This window comes from Mustela nigripes, chromosome 1, assembly GCF_022355385.1.
Source record: "Mustela nigripes isolate SB6536 chromosome 1, MUSNIG.SB6536, whole genome shotgun sequence".
NCBI classification, from domain to species: Eukaryota; Metazoa; Chordata; class Mammalia; order Carnivora; family Mustelidae; genus Mustela; species Mustela nigripes.
The window spans coordinates 59,276,340-59,301,634 of NC_081557.1; the positions used below are offsets into that span (position 1 = coordinate 59,276,340).

The window sequence follows — 25,295 nt, forward strand, 5'->3', positions numbered from 1 at the left end:
ACTCTTGCACAGTTAACATCATAGAATTGTCATAGATCCATTTCTGTCTCAACTCAAAATATCAAAATAGCCCTACAATGAAGCTCCCTGAGAGTCTGTCCTCCCTTTTCCTTCCTCCTCATCAGCAGATCTCCTCCGGGGACCAACTACATACTTTACTCGGAGCTTGAATAAGACTCTCTGTCTCTCTTGCTACCTTTCCCTGTTGCCTCCTCCATCCCTTTCCTTTCGGTTTCTCTCTCCCTCCCCACCTCCCTCTCTCCCTCCCTCCCCTCCAGCTCTCCCTCTCTTACACACACACACCACACCCCTGAAGAAAGAGCTTATTGATCTATTTCACATGGAAGGAGAGGATGGCATCCCTGATGACTCTGAGGCTTCCAAGTAAAGTGATGAAAAGACTGGGATCAGGTGAGAGCTAGGGAGAGATGAGCCCAGATTATTAGGGCAGGGAAGGGGCAAGCGCGAGATGAAAAAGCAAAAGGAATGGAGTTTGATATAAAAATAGATAGCTAGAAGAAAGAAAAGAAAGAGGAGAAAGGGGAGAAAGGCAGGCAGGAAGGGAGGGAGGAAAGGGGAGAGAGTTCTTGATTCTAGCCAAGCTTGTAGGCAGGGAACAACAACAATTAACAGAAAGTCTTGCTGCAGGAAGTTGAATGGTTTGGTGCGTCTGCTCCATTAACTATGTACTGTGTGAATTTGGGAAATTTAGTTAACCTTACCACGTCTCCGCTTTCTCCTGTGTAACTCGGGAATAATAATAATTAATAGTAATGTTTGTAAACTTGCAGGCCTACTGTGAAGACTGAATGGATTGCTTACCATTTCTTTGCACATTAGAATGCTAAGTCAATAACAACAAATGTAAATGTATTAGCAATGTTATTATCATTATCATTAATATTATTAATGCTACCAGGAAGGAGAAAATAGAGAAGGCCTCTGAGGTGAGGGGAATAAACTTCTGGTGGGCAGCTTTAGGTAATAAAGAGCTGAGAGGATAGAGTATTATTCAAAGAAAATTCATAGTCATTTGTTAAATGATTCAGAGGTACGTACCACAGATGCATGGAGTTCAGCTAGGCTTTATTTTCAAAAGTCAGGTTGTTCTGGGCTAGAACAAAAGCTAAACTCCAGTCTCAGAGTGATCAAAAGCATTTATCCTAGTGCTCATGAACTCCAGGCCTATTCGCCCAAAATGAAGTTGTACATAGAATGTTAATGTATCAATAGCAAACCCCAAATTAAACTAAGTCATTTGAAATTACACTATGAAGCCAAGACAGTGACATGTGAAGTATTCCAAAGTTGAAAGACTGGCCATAAGCACAAATAATGGATTCCACCATAATAAGCCTTGCAAATTTGATTTCACTGAACTGTGCTGGTGTGATCAAAGGTCACTTCACACAGAGATCACATTTATACTGGGGTGAAGCTTTTCTAATGCACTGAGATTAAATATTACTAAGGCACAGAAATATAATGTTTTGTGGGCTTCATAATTCCTTTCAATCAGGGGTCTCTCCCCATAAAAATATTAAAAAAGCATATGCTTTTTATATCCCTTCACTCAGTAATAATCTCCTTTAAAAAACATTTCAGTGAACACTAACTGAACAAAATCTGTCAATTTTCCTTTTATAATGAAAGGAAAACTGCTGTGATGAAAATTTTCTAATCATTACATCTAATTAAAAAGTTAAACCTTGGGTTCCTCATTTTTAAATTCTTTCAAACATAACAAAAGAGTCTCCCTTTCAGAAATGGGAGATAAAAGCATAGTCATTAGGTAATACTACTTCTACAGTAAAGCCACGAACTTGGAATTAATATTGGCCTGAGGTATTGTGAGAGAATGAGGGACAATTACAAGAATCAACCAAATCTTGGCCATTACTGACCTATGTTTTTCAATGCAGAAAAACCCCACTAGAACACCAATAGTGGGAGATCAAATAAGTAATTGTGATTTGCGCTTTTTGTGCCATGGAGAGAGAAAAATGGGTTCTGCCTCCCAGCTATGGGGCATGTGGGTCACTTGGTCTCTTAGTACGAGTAAAAGGAAACTTTATGGGTCCAGGTCCAGAGAGAGAGCCAGAACACGTTATCCTTCTAAATAGGTGAGGCTTTACCCCAAGATCCAGACTGACAAACAATCTTTTAATGTTATCCCCAAACCTCCCAATTCCGAGAGGAGAAGGGAGGTGAGGACCCTAGATGAGTATGGGACGTAATCCATCTCCATATGATTGTCTCACCTGCATCACGAGAACGGGGTGGGGAATAGTTCCAAAAGCCTAAATGCAAATTGTACGATTAACAGCAGGTTGCATCAACTATTTCTAATTCTTGCTATGTGTTTTAAGGATTTTAGGGGACTGTGTGGTGATAAAAAGAAGAAAGTCTCTTTTCAGGTGCCTTTTGCCAGAGGGAGTAGTAACCAGATCCCTAAGACAGCAATGTATGTTATAATGGTCCATTAGTCAGGACCAGAAGGATTACTCTCAGGAATGAAGCCGACTCATTCTGGTAATACTCAGTGCAGCTTCTAACCTATTGCAAAACAGTCCTCACTAAAGGCTGAGTATCTGCAGCTCTGAAATAAGCAAATACAATTAGATGTCAACTCAGATCACGGCCTTCACTGAGCAAAGGGGCAATCTTCCTAATAGATTCTACTCTTCCTTCCTGACAGAATTACTTCTTCATTTTTGCCTCTCAGGGAAAAGAGGGATAGAATATTGATCAAATATTTTTTTTTTCCAGAATGTATTTTCCTAGAAGGGTCTTTTAGATTTTGTTGACATCCTCTGCTTTCTGTCTTTTTCTTCCTGAGAAGTAAATACTTGGGCATAAAAAAGGAGTGAGAAGCATGGAGCCCTTGCTCTGCTCCTTACAAGGTGTCTGTGGCTGATACTCAGCTTGGTGACATTTCTGAACCTTTATCTTCTGTTGTAGAACAAAGGCAATAATCCCTGTTATGATAGGGATCTTGGGGGCTCAAATAAAAAATATAGAAAAGATTTGGAAATACTAAGGGGTCATTATTTTTCTGTGTAAGGGAAAGAAAAAGGCATTTAGCCTTCATTGGACATTGCCCAAATACCAGGTACAGCACTAAGCCCCTTATGTACTAGGTCTTTTAATAAAGGACCCCATGAGATGGGCATGTTGTCTACAGACCAGACAAGCAAAGGAAATGGTAGAGAGACCGTGTAATGTATCTAAGCTCTCCAAGCTTGATAATTGTAGAGACAAAATGAAAATCAATTCTTTTGCTCTCCAAAGACAATGCTTAGCTTCCAGAAAGTGGGAAATTATGCTTTTGGTACATAGTGGTAGAAATGCAAGGTTTGAGAGTGAATCAGCAAAGGCTTGAATGCTATCACTGCTACTCTCTCGGTGTTGTCATGGGTAAGTTGCTTAAATCCTCTCTGAAGTTTTGTTGTCTCATCTAAAAACGGGAAAGACTGAGTGACTTTACCCAAATAGTTGTGAAGATTTCTAGAAAGAATGCATACATAGCACTTAGCAGGATACTTGGCACAGAGTTAGCAATCAGTGTATATGTTATTACTGTTTCATCATTTTAAAAAGTTTGTGAACAACCAGCTTAGTGGATGTGTCAGGAAAATATCAAAATTCCTTATAATTTATTCTGAGTTTTTTGAAGATGAGGTAGATTTTATCATATACAACTAAACATTGACTAAAATTATGGGAAGTCAGCTGGGTGAGTTAAAATAGATGAAATTAAAGAAATAAACCCAATCAGACATAAGGTGAAGGTAAAAATTATGGTCAAGATAATGCAGAATGAGTAAAGTCAGGGAAAAAAGAATGAATATTGCCAAATTAGACTAAACAGTCAATGCATGAATCTTTTAATATCTTGACTGACATGTGGTCTGACTTCTTGGCTATCCATTCCTGTGTAGTATAATTTACATTATACATCCTAAATAATATGGGACTTATGGTCCTTTCATTGAAAACATTAAAAAGTCAGTGTTAAAATGCTAGTCTCTGAACTTATAGTCCCCATTTACCTATTTAAAAACTTATTAAACAAGACTAAAACATATTTAAGTGTGAGGTTTCTCCTCATGTAATGACCCAATGACCTTTATCTTTGATTTATAATCTAAAAAATCTAGAGATGACCCAAAGATCTGGGAGATACAAAGGTCCATCTAAGAACAACAGGTGAACTTGGGCTTAAACATCAATTCTACAGATATTTAAGCAAATATCTATGAACAATTCTCTTAATCTGTAAAATGGGAATAGTATCTTTAATCTTTCATGGTCATTGTTCAGGTTAGAGGAGGCTATGGCTACATGTATAACCTAGTTCGTAGTACATAAGAGGCAGTCATTGAAGTAAGTTATCTTCACTTAGTTTCCTTTTTCTTTCTTCTTTTTCTTTTCCTTGCTTTTCTTTTCTTCTTTCTTTCTTTCTTTCTTTGTTTATTTATTTTCTTAGAGAAGGTGGGGAAGAGCAAAAGGAGAGAGAGAATCTTAAGTAGACTCCATGCCCAGGGCAGGGCCGGACGCAGGGCTCAATCTCACAACCTTGAAATTGTGAACTGAGCTGAAATCAAGACTGGGATGTTCAACAGACTGAGGCACCCAGGAATCTCAGTTTCCTTTTCCTAAAGTATTTTAGAAAACATCGAATCTATTAAGTGCCCACAAGTTTCTAAACTCCTTATTAGGTATTGTGAAGCACAGTACTGCTCTTACCCTAGAGGATATCACAGCTGGCTAATCATTTCATGAAACTGACCTCATACACTATGATAGAAGGAATATGGAGTGTAATGGAAAACAGCAGCAAATTAGTTGGGGGTCAAGGGGAGGGTGAGGAGTAACTAGACCAAGGAAAAGTCTGGACGAAAAGAAATGCCACTGAAGCTGCATGTGCAGGGTGGCCAGAATTCTGCAGAAGAACAAGGAAGGAAAGGATTTCCCAGGCTCAGTATCAAAACACATGAAGCAGTATTCTTCACTCCTACGGTTTAGAGTAGAGACAACTTCTCCAGTGAAATGCATCTGTGCATCTTTTACCCCATCCTCAGAAGAAGAAAGTTTTATGCTGGGTAAGTTTGAAGAAAGAAACTGGGCATGCTCAGCTCACTCTTTCCTCTTGGGAGCCTACCAGCTAGTCTGAGCTTTGCAATCTCTTTTCACTGTAAGATAAGCTTAGCAAGCCAGGCTCTACCTCTGCAGAAGCTGGCAGTTTGGGGTGGGGAGTAAATCTAGTTCAAGATATCAGCAAGCCCATTTGACTGTCTACCATAGCCATTTCCTCCAATGTAGCTTTTATCAGTAATAAATCTGATTTTTTTTTAAATCTCTATCAGAATCTGACACCTCTATCCAATCTGGTTTTAGTTTTAAGATTAAAAAAAAAAGTCGTTATTTATTGAGGTCCTTAGACTTGATAGAGAGTGAGAATTTAGAAATAAGTAAGTGCATAGTGTACTCAAAATGCAACCCGTTTTTTCTCCAGGATGATAATACACTTGGGACGGGGAAAGGAGGAGAAACTGGTTTTAAGGTTCTAGGCTGGTCAGTGAGTTTGGGGTGGGGTAGGGCTTTTCTGTTATCCTAAGGGATTTGGACTATACCCCATAAGCTGTGTATAGCCATTGAAGGGCTTGAAGCAGGAAAGGTATGAAAAGGCCTTCTGTGGGAGGAAGGGGTCCTGGAATATTCTGGCAGCTTGAGGTGGATGAATTTTGTGGTGCATTGGAGGCAGAAAGCCAATTTAAACACTGTTCCAATAGTCCAGGTAATATCTTTGTGGGAAGATTTAGTCATCAATCCAATATCGAGCTCTAAATTCTCCTAGAATCTAAGAAATGTAAGACAGAAGGCCAATATACCTTACTTGAAATTGTAGTTTTAAAATATCATAAAGGCCAAAGGGCAAAAAAGTTGCATATGCAGACTGTCTCTAACTCAGACAGTTTGTCTTATGGTTTTGTTTTGTTTTGTTTTGTTTTGTTTTTTTGACTTTACAAAAGAGTGAAAGTGATACACTTCCAGTAAACACTGTACTTTGAATTTTGATCTTCTCCAGGGCTACCGATATGTTGGATGAGCCCCTCTTATGCTGCTGGGCAGCACGGCAAACTGAGGCTCCCCATGATCATGTGGGTAGACAAGCAAGACATTTACAACCATTCTGCAGACACACAATCATGCCCTTTTTCACTTTCAGTACAGTACTCAACAAATTACATGACACAACATTTTATTACAAAGTAGCCTTTGTGTTAGATGGTTTTGCCATCTAACTAACCTAAGTGTTCTGAGCATATTGAAGGTAGGGGAGGCTATGCTATAATGCTCCGTAGGTTAGAGGTATTAAGTGCCTTTTCCAATTTTGGTATTTTCAACTTACAATGGGTTTATCAGGACTTGGTCCCATTGTCAGTTGAGGAATATCTGTAAGGAGTGTTCCAATAAGAGGAGCTAAGCTCAGCTGTTGCTAAAATGAAGAGATGATTATGTGGACAATCTAGAACTCATCAGAAATAATCACACCTAATTTAAAAACCATTGTCTGAAAGACAAGCCAAATTTCTCCCATCACGCAATAGCTACATGTTCTGGGAGGGGGTAGGGGGAAGGAGCATACAAGCCTCTTGTGTCATCATTACCACCACCAGGAAAAGAATACGCACATAGCAGTACCCATATAGCAGGTTAGGTCATAAAGGGTACAGGAAAGATAATTTTGATATAATCCATCTTGTGATATAAGCTGTACCCAATAGGAGGGAATTTCTAATAGAGAACAGGACTGGAAATCACAGCTACCTACCTAATCGTCCATAATCTGGTCTGTATTTATCTTGCTAAACAAGCACTTTGCTTTGCATTAACTAAATAGTATGGGTTTATGTCTTAAAGCTATCATGCATACATTAAAAAGGGCAAATTGAGCTAGCTCTTTGAAGAGCATCCTTTGTTCCCTATTGCAGAAATGAGAAATAAAACTTAGTGATACAATGCTGTATTTCTTTATTCAGCAAGTATTTATTAAGAACTTATTGGATGTTCTCCATTGTGTTAATTAAGCAACAGATTTGTCTCTTGGGTGGAAAACTGCAGCAGCCACAATGGACTCTGAGCATGGGAGAGGGCATTACCCTTAAGCCATCAATTGTCCTTTCAAAATTCAAAGGAAGTTAGAAAGTTTTCCCATTCTAGTTTTTCACACATTTATCCATATTACAAAATGATGAAGTCTTAAGAAAATCAATAAATAAATAAGTATTTAAATAGAATTCCCAAAAGAGCTGTAAGTAAGTTATTTATAAAACTGTATTTTTCCTACGTCATTCCCAAACCTATTATATTTGCAGAAATCACAACCATAATCAGTTATTTTTTGAGTCCTATTGTGACCTAAATAAGTTTAGTTTTCTGATCATTTAATACTTATCAACTTCTCATAAATCAAGTCAACATCAACAAATTCAGGCTAACATAAGAATTAGTACAGCACAATGAAAGGAGTGACCTTTTGAGGTCAGACCTAAACCCCAAACATAAATCTGGTCCTCTGCTTCTAAAGTCCATTCGCTCATCTGTAAAGTGGGGGAAGGATGACCCATATCCCCATCCTTTTTGAAGGGTAAGTTCAATTAAGATAGTATATAAGAAATGTTTCATAAGTGATAGCTATTATTATAATTTATTATAGTTACACCATTCACATAAAGTACACAGGATCTTTGAATGCCAGGGTTATAAAAGAAATGACAGCTCTAGGCTGCCACTTTTTTCTTTATTATTCATGGCCAACTGTGCTAATTTTCACTCTGCTCTTTTCTAAGCAGTTCTGATGTAGCCTCACCATCTTTCTTAGCATCACTGTCCATTCAGCCATCATGAATCAATCAGGGTCAACACAGCGAGACATATGAATGATGTTTTTCATGTAGTCTAGCTTCCTTCAGCTGACATGCACTAAGATTCTGAGACTTGGCTTAGGTCATTCAGAATCCAGAGTTAGCTCAGGTACATTTCCTGATTTCTAGTTTTGCATCTTTCTGCTGGAGCACACTCACTCACTCTCCTCTGAGTTGTGAGATTTAAGCATGAGTCCAAGTTGGGAGAGACAGATCACTGAACAGCCTGGCACTATGTGATTTCTGCTGAGGCAAAGATTAAACCATGATCCTTGCAATATACAGTTACAGACTGATTTGCAACAAGGAACTGCTTAGGAAACTCTTCATGCACTCTGTCAAGGCTAATGCTAAAATGGGGTCAACAATATGTAATTTTAGTGATGGGATAATGGATATTATACCAAACTGCTGACATGTTACCCACAGCCATCACATGATAAGAGGACATTTTCAGATTCTACAAAATATGATTTATCAATTTCAACATCAATTTAGTCAATTGGTGTGGAATGTATAAAGGGAGTATCTGTTCCCAGTGGCTGGTTTATTCATAAAAAATACAACTTACCCATTACTGCCTCAATATCAAATTGAAGTTTAAAAGAAGAATAACTCTTAGAAAAATGCTTGTTTATTTTCCAAAAATCCCCTTGGAATTTAATTAGCAAAAGAAGGGTATCAACTCTTAAAATAAAAGATTCGAAAGAACAATGGACATGTACCTGCGGTACTCTTTTTTTACTTGAAGCTTAATTTTAAGAAATTGAGACTAGATCCCATTTTAGATGGACTCAATTTCTTACACCATCTTTCCTTCATTTTGGGGGTAATTTCTAATGAATTTAATGAATGGTGTTCCAGGGATATACTCAAGATTTCATAGTTCAGTTGAAAAGATATGGATGGAGAGAGAAAGAAGAGACCATACGCTTGAACGATATGCTCTAAATAATAATAATAATAAAGATAATTTTCGGTAAAGTCAAGTGATTATTTCCTTCTTAGCATCCCACCCAAACTCTCTTTATCTAGTGACTTTCCTAGATAAAGATCATCAGTCATTCAATGTATTTAAACACCATATTACAAATATCTTTTTCATGGAAGTTGTAAAGGGAAGGGTCAATGCCAGAGCTACAAAGGAAGGGGAGGGTCAGCATCACATATTTGAGAAGTCATGACCTACTTCCAATATCCAGCTTAAAAATGAAGTAAATTATAATTGCCCTTATAATACCAAAGCTCAGTCATTCAAGGATACCTAACAGAAATGCAAGAACACTCAGGACAGCAGGATGGTTGAAAATATTATTCTCCCTAAGGAAAAAACTGTATCAATCCAAAGTTTGGAAAAGATACTATGGGTCAAGAAGGGAAGCAAAGAAAAAGGGAACTCTCAGAGACAAGGAATGTCTACCAATCAGGGTCACACTAGGTGGGAAAGAGTGTAACCATTTGAGTTCAAATAATTAACGAATTCCAAAGATGCTTTGACTCCAAGGAGAGAAATCCAATAACTGGAAATTATCTTTCACTTCTTCCATTTTTCTTATCTGCTTCATTTTGTCATATTTTACCACAAAGAAACCCACACTATTTAATCCATCTTATTGTTCTGCATCCAGAATATAACCTCAATCCATACAGTGGATCACCATCATCACCATTGCTGCTACTGAAGTTCAGACAGCACTATCCCTCCCTTGGAAACACACACTGCTACAGGATATTCTAAATAGGTTCCCTCCAGCCATTATCGCCTCCCCACAGCTCATCCTTACTATGTACATTAAGATCGTGTCATGTCCAATGGCTTCTTATTGAATTTTGAATAAAATTAAGACTCCCTCCTATAGTCTTCAAAGCCTACATGACTTGGACTTACCTATCTCTCCACTCTCCATTCCTCTCTTTTCTATATTAACCTTCCTCTGTTGCAGAAACATATCAAACTTGTTGCTACCCTAGACTCCTCGAACATGCTATTCTTAAATTTGTAACATCATCTGAAGTTTGTTATAAAGACTGTCTCCTTTTCATCTTTCATCCTTCAAATATCAACTCAGGGGTCCCCTCTTCATTAGAGCCTTCCCTTACTCTAGTGTCTTATCCAAAGAAACACCTCTTTCATCAACCTATCCTCCATACCGGACTGCTCTAGTTTATTTTAGTCATATGTCACTCTCTGAAGTAATCTTATGTATTTGTTTACTTGTTAAACAACCCCACATCGGGCTTTCTGCTCAGCAGGGAGCCTGCTCCCTGCCCCCCCCCCCCGCCTGCCTCTCTGCCTACTTGTGATCTCTGTCTGTCAAATAAACAAATAAAATCTTAAAAAAAAATAATAAAAAAATAAAGAAGATAATGTTTGAGATGATCCTTGAATAATGGATGTGATGCTATCAAACACAGGAACAGGGAGAGTCATAATAAAGGGGGGGGGGGGCATGGGGAAAGATTTGTCAGGAGACTGCACTGTGGCTTCAGGAAACCAGGGCACAAGAGTTTGGTTGTTACCAGATAAAAGAGGAGTGGCTGGAGATGGGGTTGTAGAGCAGGTTGAGCCCAAAATGTAGACCATCTTGAATGCTCTGCTAGGAAAGTGAAGTTTTGTTTTGCAAACTAGTGTTTGGAAGCTTGTGACTCATGAAATGCTGGTAAATATTTCATCACACACATTTAGGCAGCGTTGCACCTAATTTACCTGCCTTGGAAAGATGTAAAACCCCAAGGGCTTTGAACAATCTTCTACTAAAAAATAAACAACTATTTAACATCCAACACTGACCATCCATTAATATTTCCAGACATACCTGCCTTCTCTAGAAGTCAGAGTACTCTTAAAGCGAAGCACTACTTTAAATGATTTGGATTTGCTAAGTCATTTAAATCGGTGAGTGATATGAATAGAACGGAGTGTTAAGATAAATCTGGCAACAAAAACATTTGGAATGGATGGAAGGCGTCTGGGAGACCAGTGGCTACTGCAAATAGCTTATGTTAATGATAATGTACATCTATACTGAAGAGTCAAAAGAGAGGATATAAAAAGGGAAGATGGTTGGGACACTCTGAGATGCAATTCTGTATTAGCTTTCATCAGTTAATGAGTGAGGGCCCTGGGAGGGGGAAGGTGATGGTGATGGTGTTGATGACTCCCTGGTTTTCTGACATGGTAAATGGACTGAATTGTAGAACAGGGTTGAGAGCGGCACAGGGCATAAGAAACAAACAAACAAAAAAAACCAAAAAAACAGGCTGAAGACTCTGCGTGAACTGCCCCAAAAATGAAAGGGATCATAATATCAATCATTACCCATTCTTTTTTGCCTTAATTATTAGGAAAGTAATAATTTTAAGTCTACAAGGAAGTACCAATTATACTGGGCTCTTTAATAAACTCAGAAGAGTTTCTGTCCTTAATTTACTTACAGTCCTCAACCTATTTAGCCATCACCTTTCAATTCGTCCTTTCCGAATGATGTTCTCTCCTGTGCTGAAAAGACAGTCACCCTCACATCATGGATAGATCGTCTTCACATTTTGTTTAGGACAGCCAGGGAGTGTCCAGCCGTGATAAGAGGAGTCTATAGAATTATCTCATTTATAAATTTAATTCTAAATATTGGCATCAGTACGGTAGTAGTGTGTTTTTATAGGATAACATTTCATAGAATCATTTTAAGATATGGTTTTGACTTTTAGGGAGGGGCAGCCTGCCTGCATCTTAAGACATGTGGACCTCAAATCATCCTTGAATATGTCTATATACCAAATTGTAAGATAGGCAGGATATTTCCAGAATATTTCTTTTCCCCATCTCATCCATTAGATCACTTTTCCTCTTCGGGTTCCCTGAGTGTCAATTTAGTGCCCACATTGCATTCCTCAGCACACCCTCGATCGACACAGTCAGATAGCCCAAGTCTGCCTGTTTTACTAATTACCTTTTCATCTGTCACTCAATTCAATCCTGCTCACCTACGTCAGTGTGAGAAGAAGAGCATTCAGCTCTTTTCCTTCCAGAGAACAGACTTAAGGAAAGGAGTTATAGTGACAGGAGAGACAGGGGTATCACTCACAAAGGTGGTTAAAGAACTACTCTGCTATATTTAGGATAGGCAGAAATTTCTCTCACCAAGACTTTTAAGCAGGAATTACTCACCTATTTGTATACCCTTCCTTCCTTCTTTCCTTCCTTCCTTCCTTCCTTCCTTCCTTCCTTCCTTCCACCCATCTATCCACCCATCCATCCATCCATTCACACATCCATCCACCCAATCAACAAATGAAACCTATATTAAATAGCCAACTGGATATTATCATTATGCTAGGTATTCTAGACAATTCTTTAACAGTATCACAATTGGCTACAATCACATAAAAAGTAACTCCTCTTCATTAACAAATAAAAACAAATTACAATAGCAATGGCATGCAATTTTTTAGCTTACCAAATTCATGAACTCTTTTTTACAATGATAAAACCATCAAGAGTACAGGAAGAAAGGCTTATTCATACGCTCCTGAAATGGAAGGACTGTATATTTGTAAAGTCTTCTTAGAAGCACTTTGGCAATTAACTCTAAGCTGTGTGGAGTAGGAATCTGTCTCTCTTGTTCTCCTTTGTATCCCCATTGATTAACACAGTGTTTTGGCATATGGGTACTATTCAATCATTAATTACTGAATAAAAATCAACTGAATGACTAGGTAAATACTATGAGCTTTTAAAAAGTTGCATAATTGACTCAGTGATTTCTTTCCTGAAAATATATCTCTATGAGAAATGTGAAATCAAAAGCCCAGTACAGGGGTGCTTGGGTAGCTCAGTGGGTTAAGCGTCTGCCTCCAGCTCAGATCACGATCCCAGGGTCCTAGGATCGAGCCCTGCTGAGCAGGGAGTCTCCTTCTCCCTCTCCCACCTCCCCCTGCAGATATATTTATTAATCATTCTAAAGTGTAATAAAATCCTAAGAATTATTTACATAGCCTTAAAGTTAACAATTTTTAAACAAAACAGTATTTCTGAAAAAAGATAACAATCACTGTTGACCACTAGCTAAAGAGCACAGCCTATCAGAATAAAGTACAAAGGTCTTCAGTTATGGTTTTTTAATGTGGTGGTGCCAACTACAGTAATCTGAGCACTCATATTTAATGATGAAAATGATGGATAAAGAAGATCATGCAGTCTACAATAGATTGTACAGAAACGAATTATAAAATAATATTTCATGACATTATTTCAGTCTTCTAGAGAACAAGTGGCTCCTAAATTGGACAATGAAACTGTGCAGAATCAATTTTTTCTCTGGTTGTCCTCTCAAAGTACAGTACTGTACCTTTCATCATTGAACACCATGACCCACTTGAATGCAGAACCTAATTTCTGAACACTGATTCCAATATTTCAATAGCACCACAATAAAGTAAGAATCTGAGTCAAACTAAAAACAAACCAATAAATGATTGTTAACTTTTTATTATATTCTATTATTAAAGAGAGCTACTACAAGGGTAAAATGTCACTCTTGACCTTAAGGCACATACATATTAGTAATAATAATAATTAAAAAGCAGGCACCTGGGAGGCTCAGTGGGTTAAGCCTCTGCCTTTGGCTCAGGTCATGATCTCAGGGTCCTGGGATCTAGCCCAACATCAGGCTCTCTGCTCAGCAGGGAGCCTGCTTTTCTCCGCCCTCTCTCTGCCTGCCTCTCTGCATACTTGCGATCTCTCTCTCTGCTAAATAAAGAAATAAAAAATCTTTAAAAAAATAATAATAATTAAAAAGAAATTTAAAACTACTTAAGTACTTTATATACAAGGCCCTGTGCTAATCTTCATTCAGAAACCAAGAACACTTTGTTGAATGAACTATTGGGTTCTGGAGAAACAAAGGTGAATAGGTTGCACTCTAATGGAATTCAGCTTAGTGGAACATAAGGTTAAGTACTCATAACTGGGGTAAGATGTATAGGTAAATCATGTACAGTATTCAGCTAGACATAAAGGTATAGATGATGAGGTCTCTCCTCTCCACAGCCTGGGATCCAGTTGAGGAGTCTGGGTCCAAATGTATGACTTAATAATGATACTATAAGAATTATCACAAAGATAATTGGACATCTAGCATCGTGAGTTGGACTCTGAGCTGGGCATACAAGAAATCTCTCACTCTCTCATCAGCAGAACGGGAAGGAAACAAACCACAATGCAAAGTAATATGCTAATGATGCAAGACACCATGTTAAGTATAGGTTTTGCGAGCTAACTATGAGCTGGATAGGATTAATGACGAGGATGTGCTTGAACCAGGTCTTTAAAAAATGGAGAGACTGTGAGGCAGAATGGGACACTGCACCAGAAGGAAATGAGAACTGATAGTCTAATGCAGAGGTTGGCAAACTTTTTCTGCAAAGGGCCAGATTCTCAATTCTATTTGACTCAACCTTTCCACTTTACAATGATTGTTTTGTAAGATCCTCTTCTCTCCATCTGAAATGAAATTCATAGATAATACAATGGCCTATACATACTTTTATACTAAAGTAAAAAGAAAAATACAAAAATGTGTTTTATATTAGAAAGATGTTTTCAATTTGTCAGTCTGTGAGCCCAACTGTACTGAACAGAGCAATGGAGTAATCAAATGTTTACCTCTTCTTATAGTTAATAAATATGGATTTCAATGGACTAAAGAGACCAGATACCATTTCTTACAAGAAGTATAGGAAACGTGAAAGAAGAAACACATATATGAAGGATCCTAGATTACTGATTAGTGTTGGAAGAAATAATAACAGATCACTTGCAGATAATAAGAGATCAAAGGAAATAACCTCAATTCAATATGGATAATCTAAGAAGAGTGCCAATAGTTAAAGTGGAGATAGCTAAAAAAATTTTTTGGGAGGGTGCCTGGGTGGTTCAGTCATTAAGCATCTGCCTTCAGCTCAGGTCATGATCCCGGGATCCTGGGATCGAGCTCCGCATCGTGCTCCCTGCTCAGCGGGAAGCCTGCTTCTCCCTCTCCCACTCCCCCTGCTTGTGCTTCTCTCTCGCTGTGTCTCTCTATCAAATAAATGAATAAAATCTTTTAAAAAGTCATATTTTTAGAAATAAACTGACACTTTTTATAACTTTTTATAAGTTTGGTGTCAAAATAATTCCTGTTTTCTATAGGACAGGCCAGTGAGGGAATTCATCATCTCTCTATCTCTTTATTCCTGTTCGGATTTCTCCTCAGTATAAAGGTATTCACTTGATTTCTAGTACTTCCACAGACCTGGAACTCTATCCTTTGATTACAAAAATGGGGAATGGGGACTGGATTTAACAACAACAGCAACAACAGCAGCAGCAGCAACAACAACATAACAACTCAGAATGTAAGAGCTTGTAGGGAAGCTGAGTACAGATGACCTTTGGGCTAATATCAGAGTAGTACTGAAAGCAACAGAGAACTAGACAATAAGTAATTTCAGTTACTTTTACAAAACATATTTCTCACTATATGATAAAAATGTTTTAAAAATTAATATATGGTACGTCAATGAAATGAAATGTTTTTAAAACAATCCTATTAATGAAATTTAGTGAGAGCTTTGTATTTTACATATTTCTTTTTTTTTAAATTAACATATAATGTATTATTTGTTTCAGGGGTACAGGTGTGTGATTCATCAGTCTTAACACAATTCACAGGACTCAGCATAGCACATACCCTCCCCAATGTCCATCACCTAGCCACTCCATTCCTCCCACCCCTTCCCCTCCAGCAACCCTCAGTTTGTTTGCTGAGATTAAGAATCTCTTAGGGTTTGTATCCTCTCTGGTTTCATCTGGTTTCATTTTTCCCTCCCTTCCCCTATGATCCTCTGTCTTGTTTCTCAAATTCCTCATATCAGTGAGATCATATGATAACTGTCTTTCTCTGATTGACTTATTTTGCACTCAAAGTCAGTATTTTATGTATTTCTAACAACTTAAAATCTTTGGTTCTACATCTATTAAAAAAAAAAAAAGCCTCAAATCTCTTCCATCCCATAATGCAGGTGATATTTACAAATGGAGATTCATGCAGGGGAGATGTATTGGTGACAGTAACCAGTGCAGGAGTTTCAGCTTTAGGATGGGGTCTTCCAAAATGGGAATCAGTTCCTGTCAAATTCCTAAGAGAACAAAATACAATGATTCCTTGACTTACATAGAAGTTACATTCCCAGAAGACTTAACGATTAGCAAATCCTTGCAGAAAATGCTTCTTATCTGTTTTTAAAACTGAATTTGACTTCAGGCTTAAAAAACCATAAACTTGAAAAAATCTTCATGAATTTCCAGTACCATGTTAAAAATTGTGTAGTACAAAGGGGGATTCTTTGCTGTGCAGAACTTCTTAGCAAATGACAGTGCATCCAGCATCCCTGGCTCCTTTCTGCTAGATGCCAGCATCACCTCCCAATCATTAGTAATACATAAAGTATCTCCATACAATTCTAAAATTATTTCTAGTGGCTCTTCTCTCTATCTCTTTGGGATTGCTGGTCTAAATTATGAGACAATAGAGGTAAGAAGTAAGATAACTTTTTATATAATGCCCAACACTGCAATGCCAACAAGTTAAAAGCTTCACAACTTTCTGCCGATAATGAACTTCATAAAGAGGAGCACAGAGCTTCAAGAGGGAAGGAAGCTTGACAATAAAAAGGTAACTCAGTTCTGCATTCAAAGACAAGGGCCAATTCTGCCGCAAACCGAAGGACCCTGTTCTCCTTTGGAAAATGTACTAGATGACCTCTAAATTCCTATCTACCTCTGAAATAATTATAACACATATAGAAGCCTTTGGGAAATTAAAAGGGAACAAAGTGGACTAAAGAATGAAGAGGATAAAATTGGGTGGGGCTACACTTTTAACAGATCAAACAATATCATAAGAAGGAAGAGGATGGACAACGGAGATGGTGGTATTAAAGTTAGATATTTGATTCTTGGTATCATAAAGACACAAGTAACTGACATGTGAGATTTACAAAATTCAGCACTGTGTGGTAATTCTTTTGTTTTTTTAAAAGATTTTATTTATTTATTTGACAGAGAGAGATCACAAGTAGGTAGAGAGGCAGGCAGAGAGAGAGAGAGAGAGGGAAGCAGGCTCCCTGTTGAGCAGAGAGCCCGATGCGGGACTCGATCCCAGGACCCTGAGATCATGACCTGAGCCGAAGGCAGAGGCTTAACCCACTGAGCCACCCAGGCGCCCTGTCTGGTAATTCTTTTGGATGTAAGACATATAATGCCTACATGTGCTTTTGTTATGTATGTATATTAAGTTTAAACTACATGCTTCTTAATTCCTCAGTATAAATTTTTATAAGATTGAATCTAATTTGCAAATAACCACAAGTTATAAGGTATTTCTTCATCTTTTTTCTTTTAAAGATTTTATTTATTTATTAGAGTGAGAGTGAGTGAGAAGGAGGGAGAGGGAGATAAAATCTGAAGGAGACTCTGCACGGAGCATAGAACCTGATGTGGGGCTTGATCTCATGATCTGAGCTCATGCCTGAGCTAAAACCAAGAGTTGGACACTTAACCAACTGAGCCACCCAGGTGCCCTGTTTCAAGGTATTTCAAAGAGCAAGTATCAGTGCTGTGAGAATCAACTTCAACTCCTTCAGAGCAGCACAATTCTTAAACTTAATCAGAGAGGGGGAGGGGTTTAAGTGGTCCAACCAACTCAGGGTTCCTAACACCAGAAAATGGAGCAGAATGGGAAAATCTAGGATTCTGCTAGGGGATGCCAGTTCTCCCAACCATGTTAAATACTCCAATTCCTTAAGGAGATTTCCTGTTAAATCAAAAAGTTAAAAAGGTCTCTGGGGATGTTCTACTTCCTGCTGTTCCTCAAAGAGATCTTTCTGTAAGATTCTGTGGAAAGGGTCATATAGACACCTACCTTTGAAACAAATTCTACCCTTATTAGATGTGCCATCAGGAGAAAGTTAGTCAGCCTTAATTTTCATACCTATAAAATGGGGATTTTCTTTTCTTTTCTTTTTTTAAAGATTTTACTTATTTGTCATAGAGAGAGAGAGAAAGAGACAGAGAGCATGCACACAAGTAGGGGGAGAGGCCCAGGCAGAAGAAATAGTCTCCCTGCTGAACACAGAGCCTGATATAGTACTAGATTCCAGGATTCTGAGATCATGACCTAAGCCAAAGGCAGACGCTTAATATCTGAGCCACCTAGACATCCCTATAAAATGGGGGTTTTAATATGTCTTTTAATGTTTTCAGAATTAAAAAATGACCAGCATAGAGCTCTAGCGTAATGCTGCACACATTGTGGGTATCCTGAGTATTCAATAAATGCTATTACCTTTACTCATTCCTTTCCCACCCTCAGTATTTTGTCCTACTTGTCCAGCCCTAGAGAAAATGCTCTGCTCATGTCAGCATCCAGAAGGGGCGGGGGGTAACCTAAGTGTTGACCAAGCAGCTTCAAGTCTGCCCAAGGAACTGCCTAGAACTTTAATTCCTTTGGTATTATCTCTTATTCGATTCTGTTTCCTTTGCCTGGGGGCAGCTGGTGTTTTCCAGAGACTAAAAAGTCGTCTTCTTCTTTGGTAAGGGGCTCTCTCTTCAGCTGCTTCTGTAGAAGCAGTTGCAGAGTTAAAACAAGCTGCCAGATCTTTCTGGCTGGGCATAAGCTGAGCCTGAGATTTGAGCCCAGGGCAATCCTACTTCTTGGACAAAAAAAAGGTTCTCTGGACTCAAGTTGCTACAAACTACTGTGTTTTGGAGGAGCTGCAAAGGGACCCTTAGGGAAGATTTACAGAGTTTGGCTAAATGTTTCAAACACTGTTATTCTAGCAGGATTTTGCTGAGAAAATCTAATCTCACCTACCTTCTAATATAAGATAATGGGAATGCTACTTCATCAACACAGTTCTATTATGTATATATTTTTTCCTCTCTCTCTCTCCCTCTGTGTGTATGTGTGTGTGTGTTGTGTGTGTGTGTGTGTGTGTGGTGTGTGTGTGTGTGTGTGTGTGTGTATGTGTAGGCATTGTCGTAAATCTCTGAGAAACCTGAAGGGCAAAATGTCATCCCGTCATCCTGTGGTACTGTGCCTAATGTTTCTGGACAGTTGCCCAACCTAACCTTCATCATTATAAGTAAGACATCAAAAAATTCAGTGAACAAAGTAGAAATTCTAATAAAGGACACCACAATACTGATTAATTAATTGGATGGACAATAAGTTCTTCAGATTAAAAAAACATTTGGATAACTTCAGTAATAATAAATACCACTTACTGAACAATTCTTATGTTCTAAGCACCACACTGGGCTCTTTTATGTAGAATCTTTTCAATTCTTACTACATTTTCCCGTAATATAATTTTATCAACCTAAGTTTTACAGAGAAGACAAATGAACCTTAAAGAAGTTAAGTAAGTAAGGTCACAGAGAGCTAGTAAGTTCAAATTTAGGATTGTCTTGCCTTAAAGCATAAATCTTGGGGCACCAGGGTGGCTCAGTGGGTTAAAGCCTCTGCCTTTGGCTCAGGTCATGATCCTAAGGTCCTGGGATCAAGCCCCGCATGGGGCTCTCTTCTCAGCAGGGAGCCTGTTTCCTCCAGTCTCTCTCTCTGCCTGCCTCTCTGCCTACTTGTGATATCGGTCTGTCAAATAAATAAATTTTTAGGAAAAAAAAAAGTATAAATCATTTCCAAAGCACTTCCCATTAATGGATGGGTATCAGTTGACAGAGTCACAGAATATTAGTATTGAAAGAGATATGGGAATTCATTTAGGGAAGACCGTTTTTCTTAGAAACAGAGAAACAGAGAAACAGTTGACTGAGCACAAAGCCTAACCCACAGAGAGTGAGAGCGGGCACCAGGATCCTGCAGTGATGGGCTCCATGCGATCCGCCCAGCAGAGTCCCTGTCGAAGCACATGAGACTCTGTGACCAAGCCTTGCCCAGGCCTCCAGCCCCAGCCCTTGATGAAGCTACTCTCTAGTGCCCCATGTTCCGGGAAACAGAACTCTGAGTAGTTTCTACACAGCAACCCACGTGATATATGTGTTTCAGCTTCTATTATTTTTACCCTGAAAGCTTATCTCTCTTTGCTTACTTGATAAACACAGGCATGTTACTTTCAGGTTCAATTTAATGCAGCCCAAGGATCACTACCTCTGGCAGTCTTCCCTGATTCACTTATTTTTCTCTTCCTAGACAATCAGATACAATGAATTACGGAATAGGTTAATGATAGCCAACTTTTAGTGCAGGCTTCTTATTCACTCATTCTACAAATATTTATTGAACCTCCTACTACATGGAAGCACTGTAATAAGTACCTTACATTTACTATGTTAATTCCTCACTACAATCCTGAGTTAGGGTCTAATTTTATGCTCATTTTATAAAACAGAAAATCTAGGCTTAAGAGATGCAGTGCCTTTTCATTAAAATTAAATTAACTAACTGTACCCCTGGGGTTACTAATACATTACATGTTAATAAAAAATAAAAAAATTAATTAAAAAATAAAAAAATTAAATAAAAATAAGTAAATATATACATATACATTAACAAATCTTACTTTCTTACTTCTCTGTGGTTCCTCTGTATCCTGAATATATATCTACTGTAGACTTTGTAAAACTCTATGGGACTTGGTTCTCTTCCAATGTGTGACTTATGACAATATAATTCCATATATATTATGATATACTTAATAAATATTATATACCACTGGAGGCCAATGGTATATAATGGAATATACTCTCCACAATGGTAGGGAGAGTATTTCTTTTGTTTACTATTATATCCACAGGCCTGACAGAGCCACATGGCAAGCACTCAGCAAATGATAGTTGAATAAACAAATGAAGAATGAATGAAGTACAAAGGTATTGAAACCTGAGCTTTGAATCTCTACTATTCTGTGCTTCCTGCCCAAATCAGTCCACACTGGGGAGAAACGCCACATAAGTGATGATGGACATCCTTCCCCCCGCTCCCTGACCCAGGCCAACACTATTATCCTAGATGTGCCTTCTAGAACTCACTTCTGGACCCTATAATTTTCCATCTTCTTACCTACTATTACGGTTGTATTAATTCTACAGATCCAAGTGGAATGAAAACTTATTTGAGAAAGGACAGAAGCTATTTTTCAGTCATGCTGAGGAACAACATAATGACAGTGTCCTGTTAGCACACAGCACCCCAAATAACAGGAGTTTGGCAAAGAGCCTTGGGAGGAACTCAAGTCATTACCATGGCCCTCTATTATAGCAGCCGGAAATCACACTGCTGATGTCCACGTAATACAGCAAATATCTCTGAGGGCAGGATCCCAGCTCCCAGACATTTAACAGCCCTGAGGCACGTTCTGTACCACATGTGGGGACCGTGGCTTCTCTATAGCCTGCACTCTGCTCCTGTCTACTTTATCAAGAATTCTCTTGTTTAGTATGATTAACCTCCATCCTTCATTTCACAGTATTTCACAGGATATCTCTAGTTAATTTAAGGGGTATGAATAGTACCACAAAACCCTCAAAACAGACTTGGCTGTTAATGACACATATGCATACACCTAGACACACAGATGGTCTTATTTCTGTGATGGTATCTATGGGTATATAGGACTTACACATATCTGTATATTTTAAATATTAGATATAGCCTATAAATACATGTGTAAATGAATATACATATCTATACATGTATTTATAGGTATATGAATATACATACATAAATCAGCATTTTAGAACACTTATAAGAAGTAAAGAAATGTACTTTATATGGAGAGAATAAAACATCCTTTGGAAGAAAAAGTTAGTACTTTCTGGGTTAGAAAAGAGAACTTTAAACAGAACTTTAATTTTTATATGTATACATGTATATGCATGCTTACATGTATATGTATATATATACTTATAAATACATGAAAATACATTAATATGTGCAAGTATTTAGGTACTATAGGGATATTTAAATACATATATTAAAATCTATTCACAGCACTTTCACAGGTCTGAGGTGGTAAAAGAGAGGAAGGGTCAGGTGTCACAACACTAAAGACCCTAAAAGATACAGTATTGTAACCCCAATATTTGAGTATCCTTGTTCTTCCTAGCTAAGAATAAAGGACCTATGAATAAGAGAGAAAATTTATAGAAATGTATGTGAAAAAGAATGGGAGATGGTGTCTGTCTCAATTTATTGCCTTCTTATATGTCACTGGATCTTAATTATCATTACAGAGAGTCTATTTCAATCCTTTAAAGCATTAAATGTCTGTAAATTTAAGGCAAGTAGGAGGCTGACTTTGTTAAAAACCAAGGAAGGGAAAAGTTTCCCTTGACTGATGAAAAATGTACAAAAATTTGAAAGCATGGTTATTTTAATGTACAATTACAGATTTTTGGTTTGAGAAATTATCATTTATGAAATGCACATCTTTTTACATGTTGGAAAAAAACTGTGACCATAAAACAAGTTTGCTTATTCTACTCTAAAACAAGTTGGCTTATTCTACTCTATGCAAAAACTAGAAGCTAGATGTGTGTTTGTCTTCTTTGCCTATGTGAGCCTTGAGAATCTAACATAATCGACACAGAGATATACTTTAAAGACATTTAAATGCATGCATTTGTAAAAGAATATGTAGAGATTTTGAAATTGTCAAGACTGTTTTTTCAGTTTGGAATTCATGTTAACTTTAAAAAATAACCGAGTTTCCAAATATCAGGCTCCATTTCAAACTGAACCAGTTTAATACTAAAATGACAATATATTCCTTATTTAAATCAAGATGCTGAGATGCATGATATTAATGGATCAAAAGTCACGTATACAAACAGTATCATTAAGATCTAGTGACATGTGATATTCTTGGAAGTACTTTTTAAAAAACTAATATTAAAATTAGAATGTACTCTCCACCTCTCAGAACATAACATTTCACTCATGATCCATAGCCACTTCTCATTTATGCTAAGATCACAATAAAATCAAGAAAGGATTTTTTTTTCTGCAAACAGTTTTTCTCTTCTTCAATGGATATTTAAGAACTATCATTCAATATTTATGACAGTGATTACAGGTGCACTTTATTTAAATTTTACAGCATTTACAGGAAGTTGTCTTCCCTTTTCTGGATGGGGCCAGGAAAAAAATGAGCCAATTTCATTTCTGATAAAATGCCAGTAATTTGGGGCAAGAATAAGCTAGAAATTAAATTAAGGGAATCTGCACATCTGCTTCAGAAATACATTAAGAAGAAAGAGAGTTATAGTCTTTAGTATAAATAACCTTATTGCTTCCCTATGAATAAATAAAATGTTTCATTATTTTATTCTGAGTATAATCATCCTCTAGTTTGCTCCCAATTATTCCTTTTGTTTGTAAAATGAATTATTTAGTATAAACAAAATTTCTTCCCTATTACTGAAAAGGTATACAGTGTTATAAGAGTAAAATTAGAATAGCATACTTCAAATCACTGCTTTCCATAGCTGAAGAAATAAATGCCCTTTTATGATTAAAGAGACGGAATGTATCGAAGTTTATTTTTTTTCTCCCTTAAAAAAAAAATGAGGCTAGGCAGGACACAAAAGTTAACAACGATTAGGAGTTAAAGTGCTGCCAAAATACAGCACAGTAAAATCATCCGAGGACTAGAGAAGTTGAACTTGGGGAAAAGTCACTGAAAGAAACTGAGCACAGCATCTTTGGATTTTCGCAGGCCACCCAGAGGTGTGAGCCCCCAAACACCTGTGAAAACGACAGGTTTTCCCAAGCCCACCATTTTCCAAACAGGCACACACCCAGTCAGCAAGGAGGACCCGGCAAAGTTTCCAAACCATGCTACCCTCACACGACTTGCTCTCAGTTTCTTCCGATACTCAAGGGAAAGTCATAAGGAAAAGGCTCACCTGTGTTGGGCTGAACCAACCATGTGGGCAGGCGCAACGCTCCCCACAAGTCCCTTTGCCCTTGGAGCCCATCTTGTGGGGGCTTTTCCGCACACTGTCCCACAAAGTGACCAGCTTGGTCCTGTTTGAAGCTGGGCCCCCAGGTCCTGAAGCGGGCATGGTCTGAGAATTGTACCCAAGCCCCTGAGGGCTCCTCTGCCAGCCACAAGCGCAGTGGGCATCCCTGATCAGGGTGGGGGCGCTCCTGCCGGCATCCATCCCATCGGACCCCCGGCTGCAGCTGTGTTGCTTGGTGAGGTATGCATTCATACTGCACTGATGCCTACTCTTTCCTTTGGTCAGCTCTGCACAGGAATGTCTCCTCCCTCACACCCCTTTCTTCCAGGCAGTTGTAAAAGTCTTTTTTTTTTTTTTTTTTAAATTTTTTTTTTGTCCTCCCGTGGATCTCTCAGTATCTTTGACAGCTGCTATAAGCAGCGCATGGTGGGAGCAGCGAGAGCAGCTCCGCACAGCATTATCTGCGGGCTGGTAGCTCTTTGTCAATAGATGACTCAACTCACAGAGCAACTTGACAGTATCCCTGCTCTAGGCAGAAGCAATCAATGCTCCACACAGCTGGGCTACAAGACTGTACACTGTGTTACAAACCCTTTTTGGATGGAGCCCCACGGTAAAGAATACTCTTTGCAATTTGGCATTCTGGCGTTTCCCTCTGCTAGATGAGCCCTGCACAGAATACAGACCTCAGGAGGGAAAGCTGCTTATCAAACTAGAAGGACCCTTCTAGGCTGAAATAATATGGGATTGGCAATTTAAAATGATGGGAAAGTTAACCTGTAAAGAGATTTCCAACATTTACAGGAATCACTTATGTAGAGAGATATTTGCCAAGACACGGAGCACATCACAAGGTGGCGAATTAAGAGCGTCAATATTAACGCTCCACAACATTAATTCATTTAGAAAAATCACTGAGGTCACAGCATTATACTACAGTCCTTTAAAATTTGGAGCTTTCATTTGTTTTAGATCATGATTACATATTATAATCCGAATATATGTATTTTAAAGCTATGAATGATTATTAATTCTTTCTGATTCAAAATGAAGCAATTTTCAAAGTTCAAAACTGATGGGTTGGCTTATTTTAACATAGTGTTTTTCCTTACCCCAAATTATTCTGAGGATTTCCTTTCAAATACTTTACCACAACAAATACATTCACCACAGAGAGAGTCTGCATTTTAAAGTGAAACACACATCCAACTCTACCCTCCAGTATTTTGGTTTCCACAGACAGAATTTTCAAATTCTTTCACTGGAAAATGAGTGAAATCTATCCAATTTAAAGCAATTGCCTTCCAGAGAGGACATGATTGTTTTAAAATTTTAGTATG

At 38.1% G+C, this 25,295-nt stretch overlaps 1 protein-coding gene across 11 annotated transcripts in view; it reads right to left on the reverse strand.

The window, feature by feature from the left end:
* Window positions 1-25,295, reverse strand: part of DLG2 (discs large MAGUK scaffold protein 2) — a 1,549,658-nt gene that overhangs the window by 735,352 nt on the left and 789,011 nt on the right. Inside the window, exon 1 of one of the 11 annotated variants that reach the window (XM_059411951.1) lies at window positions 23,899-24,382. The exons of 7 other annotated variants lie outside the window; for them this stretch is intronic. In XM_059411951.1, coding sequence (XP_059267934.1) covers window positions 23,899-24,207 — 309 coding nt within the window. In that variant the 5' untranslated portion in view covers window positions 24,208-24,382. Of the gene's footprint in view, window positions 1-23,898; window positions 24,383-25,295 lie in introns of those variants that run through there. 3 more of the 11 variants (XM_059412007.1, XM_059411981.1, XM_059412026.1) reach the window with 3 other exon arrangements.